Source organism: Musca autumnalis, unplaced genomic scaffold, assembly GCF_047663935.1.
Source record: "Musca autumnalis isolate F117 unplaced genomic scaffold, ASM4766393v1 scaffold_3, whole genome shotgun sequence".
Lineage (NCBI taxonomy): Eukaryota > Metazoa > Arthropoda > Insecta > Diptera > Muscidae > Musca > Musca autumnalis.
In genome coordinates this window covers 113370196-113382603 of record NW_027411866.1, presented here as the reverse complement: position 1 = coordinate 113382603, position 12408 = coordinate 113370196, and the positions used below count along the sequence as shown (strand labels likewise).

Here is a 12408-nt window from a genome sequence, read left to right as displayed (position 1 = left end):
CGCACAATTTTTTCTTATATTTTTGAACTTTTGGGGGGGAGGTACCTGAAGGAGTGGACCGATATGGCTTATCTTAGAACTTAAACTAAGTTTGGACAAAATATTACGAAAGCCAAATTTTGGACCGAATAGGCAGATCCGTTCGAGGGTTATATTGCGCTGCAACCACTACACACGGTGTCATAGGGGTTTTTTATAACTTTGAGGCTATTTTCTCAGGAAGTATGGACTTGTCCCTGATGATACTTATACCGTTATATGGGGGGCAGTGAATGCAAGTTGCTACAACAAAAATCAAAGCGATTCGTGAAGTGGTCCTAAACTGAACTTTTCCGAAATTTTGTGTGGGAGGTACCCGAAGGAATGGACCGATTGAGTCCATATTGGAACCTCATGTAAGTCTGGTAGAAATTTCACGATGTGCAAAGTATGGACGAAATCGGTTATTTCCTTCAAGAGTTATAGTGCACACAAATTTTCCGAACATTTCCGAACTTTTGTGGGGGAGGTACCGGAAGGAGTGGACCGATATAGCCCATCTTCGAACTTAAACTAAGTTTGGACAAAATATTATGAAAGACAAATTTTGGACCGAATCGGTTGATCCGTTCGAGAGTTATCGTGCTCTCCAGCCAGACAGACAGACGGGCGGACATGGCAACTCCAAATTGTCTGAAACACATTTCGTCCAAACATACTTGGAGTCTAAAACCATTATTTCGATGAGGCACATTTTGCCCGTATGAATGTGTATATACCCTCGTTAGCATAAATGCTGAGGGTATAAAAACGAACGTAGTTCAAGGTGTGACCTTTCAAATTAAAACAAAATCTTCTAAAAATGTTTGGGAGAATTCTTTTTCGTGTTCAATAAGTGGCCATAATCCCTTCAATTATGAGCTTTACAATTTGGTACAGACGTTTCGTTTACTCCTAGAATGCTTGTTACTGAAAATGGGTTGTATCGGTCCACGTTTTGGTATAGTCCTCATAAAACCGTACCGCCCGATTTTCGATATTTTGAAGGTTGTGGCCTCACTTGAACTTGACGTGTACATGAAATGTATTTTGTCGCACGTAGAAAAGACCCAACATGGGTTCCGTAAGCAGAGCAAGCCGTGTGATAGAACAGTGATGGTAGCGCTTGATTTATTAAAAGCCTTTGATACTGTCATACACTCCACGCTGTTTGAAGACATCGAGTAGACAACACTCCGGCTAAGTTTGAAACGTTGGATTTACAATTATATGTGCAAACCCCAGTCGTACGTGGAATTCAGGAACAAGGAGTCCAATAGCGTAGAGTGAAACAAGGAGTTCCCCAGAGTGGGGTGATATCTCCGGAACTGGTTAAGCTCTATCTCTCTTGTACTGAACTTCCATTTAACCGATCTTACCACCTTTTTTCCCGCGAGGAATATACAAATATCCGCTACTAAATCTACGGTCACACTGTTCACCGCATGGACAGCGGAGAATGCCATGGCCGATTGTAGCAGAATTCCAACCACAAACTACCCCAAAATTCTAGGGTTCAGGGGGTTATTTGCCATACGCTGAGATGTAGGAACACGGTCTTCAAATTCCTAGCCGGCAGCACTTGGGATGCAGTAAAGAAACCTTTTTGACAACATATGTATATAGCGATAGATCGGTCTGTGGTAAGCTATGCGGAGCCCGTTTGGTCCGCGAATATAAGTGCAACGCTATGGAAAAATATTTAAAGTTGTGTGAATTGAAACACCTTTTTCCCTAAAACGTATATACATATAGGAGGTCTTCAGATTGGGCCTATGAACTTGCCGACAAACATATAGATTAGGATAAAATCTCAAAAGTTTTGCCGGGGAGGTACCTAATATATAGTCAATTTTGGAAGTGTGTCTTATTTTGGGAGTCATTCCTCTCGATAGCATCATTATACCAGGATTAAAATTTTTCAATCTTCTTCAAATATTTACAGCGTTCAGGCCATTTTCACAGGAAGTATAGACTTGCCCCCGAAAAAATGTGCACAGTCGTAATGGCACATTTTGCCCGTAGCATAAATACTGAGGGTATTATTAAGTCTAAAATGATCTTCGCCCTAGCAGGCAAATTTAAAGAAAATCTTTTTTAATTATCTTTAATACGAATCGTTTTAATTATTTAAAAGAACATTAAAAACAGACTAAAATACTTTTTTGTAACAACATTATTACTTGAAAACACTTATTGACAAACTATGAATAAGTTTATAAAAAAAATTATCGTTAGTGCTTCACAATACTAACTAAAATAACCGTATCATTTTTAAATTATGGGCCAATAAAATGTTTTATTGTCCAATACAGACAATAATGTTCATCCCATGAAACTTATAATTGGGTCATTGTGGCGTATAACTATTTTACGAAGCCTTATAGATCATACGACCCATATGAATAAACCTTATTTTTAAGGAAAGCCCAATGCATTTCAAAAATAAAACCTATTTTTAATAACTTGAAGGAACATTACTCCAAAAATAAATTATTTGCAACAACATAATTACTTGAAAAATCATTAGTGCCTACAAATAATAAAAAAAAAAATAATAAAAAAAAACAAATTTCGCCCATTTCCAAATTATGGCCCAATAAAAATGTTTAATTGTGTACTTTGCATCTCATGAAACTTATAATTGGGGACATTGTGGCGTATAACTGTTATGCGAAGCCATATCGATCATACGACATATATGAAAAACTAAATTTTCAAGAAAATTTTCAGGAAATTCCAATTTCTTTAATAATAACGTCTAATGAATATTCTTAAACACGTAATATTCAAAAGAATTTTAATTGTTTTCTATTAAAAAAAAAGTAATCCGCAAGTCATTAAATTTCTATTTTTCATATTTACAATTTTATAGTTACGAATTTAGTTAGAAAAAAAACACGAACTTGAAAACTAAAATATAAAAATATAACAAAAATGGCATGTGTCTGTCTGTCATCACAACATCAACACATGTAAAACATTCTGTCTGAAACTAGCTGGCTGGCTGCCTGGCTTGGTGGCTATAAACGCGAAAGTTGTTTTGATGGGGTTTTCTTCTTCCTCAAATAAAAAAACACAAAAAAACAATTTTAAAAAATCTCAACCCTTTCATTAATTATAATAAATAAAATCAAAATTTTTGCCAAGCAAACATCTGCTGCTGTTACTCTCAGCAACAAACCGTCATTTGGTTTTGTTTTACGTTCTTCTACTTTTATTGATTTATTTTATTACGAATCATTTGCAAAGATCAACAGGTATTTCCTTTTTGGTAATAAATTATATTCAGCTGTTGTTGTATTTTTCTCTCTATTTCTTCTTTTTTATCTTCTCTCTTTCTCAAGATAATAGATTCCATTTTTGTAGATTGTAAATATTTTTGGTGTTTTATTTTTATAATTACCAATTGAATTTGTTGCCATTGAATTTATGGATAATAAAACCCAAAATATGATAATGATTGCTGATTAGGGGTCCCGCAGTTAAGCCCAGTATCACACGCACATCAAGTGCTCTTAAGGGTTATTTCAAGTGATGCAAAATTCCACGCGTTTGTTGTTTTGCAGATTATGTTTTTTGTTCCTTTTTGTTGTAAACAAATTGGATTTTTTGTTTCTTTATGTATGTAAACTAAAAGATAGCAAAAAAAAAAGAAATCACAAACTAACAAAAACACACATTAAACAAATGTAATAACCGCGTGAATGGATAGAAATGTTTATTTTATCCACTATTGCATCAACCGACGATAAGGAAATAACGCAACGACGACACCGCCACGAATGTTGTGCCATATGACGACGACGACGAAGCTAAACAATCCGACAGATGTATGCTTAACAATGAATTATATTTTGTTTAAATTTTGTCGTGTATTGTCTGGGAGAGAGTTACACAAAAAAAAAAACGTAATATGAAAGACGACACTCGTATAGGCCGTCGACCGTAAACCGACAACAACTGCGCTGAATTTTTTCGCGACAACAGATGGTTAAATCGTATAACAGAAACGACAAAAACGATAACCGAGTGACTGACACTATTGCCAATTGTAGACGACAAACCTCAGAGCAACACAATTCTTTTGTATTTTGTTTTCAACACGTAGACGGCCAAAACAAGAATGAGTACTAAATGTGAAAATAATAAATTCATATATGCGGCCAAGCAGCACCAGCAAAAAGAAAGAAATTTGCAAACACAAAAACATTATATCTGTTGTTGGCAGGTCAAACACTCATCTCTCTTGAATACTCTTTATTTTTATGTGGTACTCAAAACGAGTACTCTCCTCACTCATCAAAATAAAAGTGGGGACTTCTTCTACTATGGTTTGCAAATTGCGGTATTTATTTTACTCTTCAAATGGAGAGCTAGAGAGAATATGCTTCGTCGTTATCTCCTGGAGGGCTTTTCGTTTTTTTTTGCGTCTGAGAAATTTAACACGAACCCGGTCTCCATTGGCGGCATACTTCATCATCATCATTTATCATCATTCATTACATTTTTGTATACAATAACAGAATTACAGGGTTAGTCGTTAAATTTTTAAAGAAAGAAATGTTAAAATTTATGATTTTATTTTACTCTGGAGATAGGAGATTATGCTTCGTTATCTTCGGGATGGTTTTCGTTTAATTTCAAGCAGCGTTGTCAGTATTGGGGATTTTCCCCAAATTGGGGAATTTTTATTTGAAATGGGGAAAAAAATTTCGACTTGGGGAATTGGGAAAATGTTGAGGAAATCTGAAAAATATTTGGGGATTTTTGGGGAATTTCTTTTTTGACTAATTACTTCAGATTATCTGATTTTTTTTTTTTTTTTTTTTTTTTAATTTCAGTACGTCTATAGTAGTAGAGCACGCGTGACGCACAAATAACATGCATCATATACTTACTGGTCGCAGCAGTAATAATTTATGACAGATTTGAAGTGTTATCATGCGGTTCGACGACTGACATCGTACTAGAACAGTGGGTTGAATTGAAATAACATTTTCCATCATTTATACTGCTGAAGGGGACTTAACTGCAGAAATGATTTCTGGATTGATGGGCAATGAGGAAATTATATGCTGTTTATATTAGAGCTTTTTGCAGGGTTAACCTTCTTTATGAGGATTTGTTTGAAATATAAGCAATGGAATTGACATTTAAAACCCAGTCGGTTTGTTAAATCCGATTATATATAAACGGGGTATTAAACTTTATTTAACATTCATGGCTCCAATTATAAAAGAGATAAATATGCTTAGGCCCGTTATTATATCCTTTTGTAGTTAAATGTTGGCCGATATCGGACAGATTACCCGTTTTTTTTTATTCCTACAAGTTTGCTTTAATAATAAGTGTCAGACAAATTAAAAGGAACTTTGTGTTCCTTCTAAAATTTAAAGTGTGCCAACAACAAGAAACATTTGAGAGCAAATTCAATTATACGGACTGTTTTGCTTGAAATGGAATGGAAGATCTAATAACAAATACCTGGTAATGCGAACTTTATTCCTTATTTTTCTTAGAGTAAGGTATAACAAAATGGGATTTTAAAGAAAAGATGTAAGAACGGGCCTTAATCTAAGTTTTCAAACCGATGCACATTGCTAATATGCATTTTTCCCTATACACTCGAATATTGAAACCATTTATAAAAAAATTAAGTAGATATTGAAAAAATAGTGGAATCGATCGAAAACGACTCGGCAAATTTCCCATGAGGAGCCATGGACTTAGGCTTTAATTTTGACTTGTACTTTTTTGAGTAAACAATTATTAAAGTTAAAAAGACCAGTGCTGAATATCTTAAACGCTGTTAATACAAATGCTGAAACCGATGCCTACAAATATGCAATTTTTCAAACTTACAAGCAAATTTATCCCAATATTTGCAGCAATTCACTGGGCCAACACAATTTTAGCTCTATACGGACCTTTTTAGAACCAGTTGTCAACACAAAAATATCCACGGATGTTTACGAATCGCAATGGAGAAACTTATCATTCGTAAATTGTAGATGGTATTAAATATGCTTTCTGTTCCAACAAGTAATTCTTAAGTAGAAAGAATCTCCTATATTGAACCATATTCAGAAATAAAATGCAGTACGAGTTACTATAATAAATAATCGATTTTCTAACAACTCCATTTGTTGTAGAAATTTTGACCCACCAAAAAAAATGTTACAACTCATTCATTATAAAAATTTATATAAATCCAATGAGACTAATGATTCTGAATCACTTGAAAGTGAAGTTTTCAATATCGTTAATTTAATTAATATATAAGTGTATAGAATACTTTCCAAGTTTAATGATATGAATTTCAATAGTAAAGTAAAACTAGTTTAGATTTTTTGTAATTATTTGTTAAAAAATGTTTGGGGATTTTTTTTGAGGAAATTCAATAAAATTTGGGGAATTTTGGGGAAAAGTTTTGGACAAGTTGGGGAAAAGAGGCTAAAAAATACTGGCAACGCTGATTTCAAGAGAGAAATTTTAGAGTAAAAGAACCGCCACAATCATGGCGTTTTGCGTTTTTTGCAAAGATTTTAAACCACTTAGCGTCGAGAATTTTTTGCAGGAAAACTTTAAATTTTATATGAAAACGTTATTTTTGAAATTTTTAAGAATTTTTTAATAAATAAGTATTTTTTCTAAAACGTATAGTTTTCCTGTAATCTTTCTTAATGTTTAAGATTCGTGATTTCTGTACCCATAAATTGTTTTAGGCTGTTCTTAAATAACACACCTAAGATCTGTTAGAGTTGATAATAATCCATTATTTACTCGTTTACTGGAGCAGAGGAGCTACAAAGCGTAATATACCTTACAGGACCTCCCATTTTTTGCTCTAAAATCATAAAAATATTGACTTTATTCGAACGGTTTTTGATGTTTTCTTATTTTTGAAAGTAGTTTAGCACATTTTCTTCACAATCACAAATATTATTGATATTTGCAATATATTGGATGTCTTTATGGGGCATTATCTTTGATTCTGGGTCCATATGGGTTTTCAGCCCCATTAACTCTAGAAGGGGTATTACAATTTTAATTTTTGGTGCAGGTTCATTCAGGAAAATAATGTTAGGAAGGAAAACTAAAATTTTCCCTATGATTTTGACGGTCAAGTTTAAATTTCCTTAAGAAATTGTCTTGTTTACCTAAAGTGGCTCTATTATTTCGCACAGCTCTTTACAGGCTTTGCCCAGCCTAATACAAGGTCAACCCCCAAATTGGACAAATATTAACTGAATTTTATTTATGGGATAATGTTCCACTATAAAAATGCAATTTGCGCCATAAAACTCTTTTCAGAAGTGATTTAGAAACGTTTAATGTGTTGTAACTTCTGTGGCTCTATTATTTCGCACACCAGTGTATGTAGGTATAGTAATTAATACTGAATGTCATACCCATTTTGATCCCACTATCCATGATGTCAATGCAAGGTTATGAGCAACAACGCCAAGCTTAAGTGAATCTTCGCTGCCATCAACCAATTACCGGATTGACCCGGAACCTCACAAAACCCGTGTTGCGGCCAGCGGCTGCCACCTCAGTCTACACATGATTTGTATTGTTGTTATAACAGTAGTTATTATTGAAGGTTTGTGTGTTCGTGCTTCTGCTCAATCTAGCTCTGGGTCTATCTCCAGTTCCATGAATGTGCCTGCATCGATGGGATGTAACCACAGATCCACTATAGTTAGATGATTAGGTTTGGCAGGGCAGTTGAAAAGGTGCAGTGTGTTGTGCGGGCATATGCCGCATGCGGGGCAGATGTTTTGCACGGTGCGATCGATCTTTGCCCTGTAAGAATTTAGGCAACTGCAATATCCCGAGCGTTGTTGTGCCAAAACTACTCTGGTTTGTTGTGGCAGCTGACTCTTCTCAGTTGCGATAGATGGGGGATGTATTCCGAGGACTTTATTCACTCTTTATTTGCATATGGCCTTAACAACTGCGTCCGTGTGAATGCTATTTAAACCTGCTTGATAGCCTTGTTGGTCTAGGGGTTCTCTCCTGTATCGTTGGACCTCTTCCTCTAGAACGTGAAGATCCTTCTTGATGTGCTTGAGTGTGTCGGGCCTACCCACCAGACGGTGATTGGGATGGCTCTCACGGTAACACCCGAGCAGGTACTGCAACGAAAGCATAGTGTAGCTGCACTGGAAGAATCTTTGTCTCCCCCTATTGCTGAATCTTATTCCATTGCGTATCACATAAACTCGAGGACCAAACTGACGCCGCATAGCTTACCACAGCCCGACCTATCGCGTTATATGTGGTCAACAACAACTTGAGGACCTTGTTCCTACATTTCAGTTTGTCGCAGATAACTGCAAAATGCGCGTAGTGTCGAATGTGACACCTAGAATTTTGGGACAATTTGAGGTTGAAATTCTGATAACAACGACCACGACATTTAACTCTCTTCAGACTAGGGATAGCTAAGTCGACTTTCAATTAAACGATTAATCGACTTTTTGCAGTCAAAAGTCTTAAACCGTATTCGACTTTTGTCTGGAGGGAAAATCGCATAATCGATTATCTTGTGATCGATTTTCGAGTTTGCCCAAAGATTGTTGACTTGGTGGTTTTACACTTTTGGCGGTTCTACAGTTTCAAAAGAAAACTCGAAAATCGACGAATAGTCGATTATATTCGATTTTCTGCGGTTATGAAAAAGTCGAAAGTTGAGTTTTAAGACAACTGAAATAATCGCCAGACCGAAAAATCACATCATTATTGCGATACATTATCTATCCCTACTTCAGTCCTGCGCCGTCCATGTGATGAACAGAGTGGACGCAGATTTAGCGGCGGATATCTGCATATTCCTCACGTGGGAAAATTGTGGTAAAATCGCTTAAATAGAAGTTCAGTCTTTCACAGATGTCACCAGGGAGGGTACCTGACGCCAGGATCGTACAATTATCAGCATACGTTACAATCTCGATGCCGACGTCTGGAGGGGGCGGAATACAGGAGAGTTAGAGGTTAAACAGTTCCGGAGATATCACCTCATATTGGGGAAGTCCCTGTTTCATTCTAGGGGTTTGGACTTCCTGTTCCGGAACTGTTTAACCCCTAACTCTCCTTTATTCCTCCCTCCTCCAGACGGCATTGATATTGTAACGTATGTGGATGATTGTACGATCTTGGCGTTAGGAACCTTCCCTGAGTTCATTTGTGAAAGGCTGAACTCCTATTTGACCGATCTTAGCACCTTTTTCCACGTAAGGAATATGCAAATATCCGCCACTAAATCTACGGCCACTCTGTTCATCACGTGGATGGCAGAGGTGAGAACTGAGTTGAATGTCGTGGTCGATGGTGACGGAATTCCGACTACAAACTATCCCAAGATTATAAGGGTAACATTCGACAGCACTTTCAGTTAGATGTAGGAACATATAACGCGATAGTTCGGTCTATGGTAAGCTATGCGGCGCCAGTATGGTCTGCGAATTTAAGTGCAATGCGATGGAAAAATATCCAAACCTGTCGGAATGCCGCCCTGAGAACTGCAACAGGGTGCCTATTTTCAGTGGAGCATCTACATGAGGAGATAACGATTCTTCCGGTACAGCAACACAATGACATGCTTTAGTTGCAGTACTTGCTCGAGTGTTACCGTGAGAGTCATCCTAATTACCATGGATGGACAAGACCCCCCTCATGTCAAGAGGGATCTTCATGATCTGGAAAGAGAGGTCCAACGTTACAAGAGAGAACCACTAGATCAACAAGCCTATCAAAAGCAGGTTTAAATAGCATTCACGCGGATGCAGTCGCTGAAGTCATAAACAACTATCTTGTGAATGCGATCCTCGGAGAACATCCCCCATCTATCGCAGCTGAGGAGCGTCAGTTGCCACGACAATCCAGAGTAGTTTTGGCTCAACTACGCTCGAGATGGTACATGCGTCTGAATTCCTAAAGGGCAAGGACCGATGACACCGTACAAAACTTCTGCCCAAGATGCGGGATAGGCCCGGACGTCTCTCTGCATCTTTTCAACTGTCCTGACAAACCTACTCAACAAATTCTAATACCTCTGTGATTGCAGATTAAGCAGAAAAACCAAGAGAGACAGTATCACAAAACAGTGCCAAATGTGTTTTCCCCATTTAGTTGTTATTTAAAACCCACCACACTCCAACGCATCCCAGCCTCTCTAGTTTCTGTGATACAGGTCTAGAATGATAAAAAAACAAATCTGTAGTAAACATTTGGTTGGCACATTAAATTTGGCTAATTTGCTGAGAAATACTAACGCCATCACATGTTCTGGGGTGTATTAATTCCCCCGCTGCATGATTTCACAACCATTGCATATGCCAATAAAAAAATTGTTGTGATTGACCAAAAAAGTTTGTTCAAAATTTCAGATTATTTTTAGATTAGCACATGTCAAGATTCACTACACGAGGTGTTTATGTCAACAATCAATCAACCAATCTTATTTATTCGAAGGGGATTTATCGTTTTGAGCTTGAGAATAAAATCTTAGTGTTAGTTCTTCTTTGTAAGGCGTCTATAGAATAAATGCATTTTTTGTGTTGTTCTTTCTTGTCAAAATATTTTATTTTTATGAGACTATATTTTAAATTGATTGACCTCAATGGAAAATTTATTAAGAACTCAATTTATCGTTTTTTATTTAAGTGTAAAAAATCGCCAAATTGGCATTACTGTTGCAGAAATTTATGAGAGCCTTTGGCAGAGAAACAGTTTTAATACAAAAGATAACACAACAATGGATAATCAGATAAGAAAATGTTTCTCATCGTCACTGGTTAAAACAACATTCATACATACAAAAGGTACTATCAATATTAGGTGTGTTCATATACTTAAATTTTTTTTATAATGTTTACAAACTGTTATTGGATGTTGTTGCTTAATGCAAATATCAAGAGAAGGGAGAGCGGTTTTGTAAATTGAGTGTTTTTTTTTGCAATTTTGTCATTCGCAATTTTGATTTGTATTATTTCAAGTTACCAAGAAATGTTATGGGAAAACGTAAACGAACACACCTATTATTTCTTTTTATTTATCAATGGGAATATTATCAAAAGTTTTGTTTAGCTTTATAAAGGTGAATTTTTTGTTGTTCGAGATTAATTTTGGCGAGTTGTAAAAGTGTAAAGAAGAAAATCAAAAAACAAAACAAAAAAGAAAGCATGTGATACCCACACGTGAAAAATAAAAAACCTGTAAGGTAAGTTTGTTTAACTCTGTAATCATTAGTTATGGAATTTTTGGGGATGGGAGTGAATTGTTTTTTTGCCATTATAAAGCGGAAAAGGCATTTCTACTTGAAATCATGTAACAAAATGGTGATAATATAATTAAAGGTACAATGATCCCAAATCATAACTTATTTCATACACAAACAAAGCACTGACCAACCATAGTATTATAATTTTGTATACCGATTTGTAACGGTAGAATTAAACAAGTAAAAAAGTATCAGTCGGCTTTGGGCGTATGGATTGAGTAAAATAGGGATTTGGATTAAAGCTCAAACGTTTTGCGGGGAGGTACATAAAGGAATGTAGATATTATTTTGGGAATCATTCCACTAGGGGTACATTCGGTAAAAATGTCTAAAGGATCCTCGAAGAGACTATTTATCAACCGCACAAAAATGTTGAGCATTTGTGTAGGTGGTACTCCAAGCAGTGGACCGATAGGGTGCACTTTTGAACATAAGAAAAGTTTGAACAAAATATTTCAAATTTTTTCAATGTTGTTTTTGTTCGGCCTTTTTCAAATTTATTAATATAAATCAGAGTTTTTTTGAGCTTGAGCCCAGATTTTGTTTTTATTGTTTTCCGATATTTCGCAATGGATTACATGTTATCTTCAGGGAATCTACAAAAATACATGTTTTTAATTTAATTTAATGGATAAATTTATACATATGCTATTTCTAGATACAAAGTGTACATCAAATCGCTTGATCCGTTTATGAGATATCGCGCGCACATTGCTCAATCGACTCCAAATTTTCTGAAACTTATTTCGTCCATTGAGACAAATTTTGGCCGTATGAAAGTGTATTACCCTCGTTAGCATAAATGCTGAGGGTATAAAAATGGGACATTTTAGAAATTAAGTCGAATTACAAATGGGATAATTCGAATTTCAAATGGAATACTTGGAATTAAAGCTGGAATAATTCGAATTCCCAATGGAATAATTCGAATTACAAATGGAATAATTCGAAGTACAAATGGAATAATTCGAATTACAAATGCAATTCTCGAATTACAAATGAAATGTTACGAATTACAACCAAAATGTTTCGAATTACATCTGAAATAGGTGTAGTTCATATTCGCAACAGTTATAACCAATTGGGCTAATCCCTTCAAG

At 35.7% G+C, this 12408-nt stretch overlaps 1 protein-coding gene across 13 annotated transcripts in view; it reads right to left on the bottom strand.

The window, feature by feature from the left end:
- Positions 1-12408, bottom strand: part of Pfrx (6-phosphofructo-2-kinase/fructose-2,6-biphosphatase) — a 57465-nt gene that overhangs the window by 26278 nt on the left and 18779 nt on the right. For 2 of the 13 annotated variants that reach the window (XM_073973911.1, XM_073973915.1), the window contains exons 1-2: positions 4086-4146; positions 3425-3651 (exon numbers count right to left, since the gene is read on the bottom strand). The exons of 6 other annotated variants lie outside the window; for them this stretch is intronic. Coding sequence is in view for 3 of the 7 variants with exons in the window: in XM_073973915.1 (XP_073830016.1) it covers positions 3425-3443 (19 nt within the window). In the remaining 4 variants the exon portion in view is untranslated. Of the gene's footprint in view, positions 1-3424; positions 4224-12408 lie in introns of those variants that run through there. 5 more of the 13 variants (XM_073973906.1, XM_073973907.1, XM_073973912.1 and 2 more) reach the window with 5 other exon arrangements.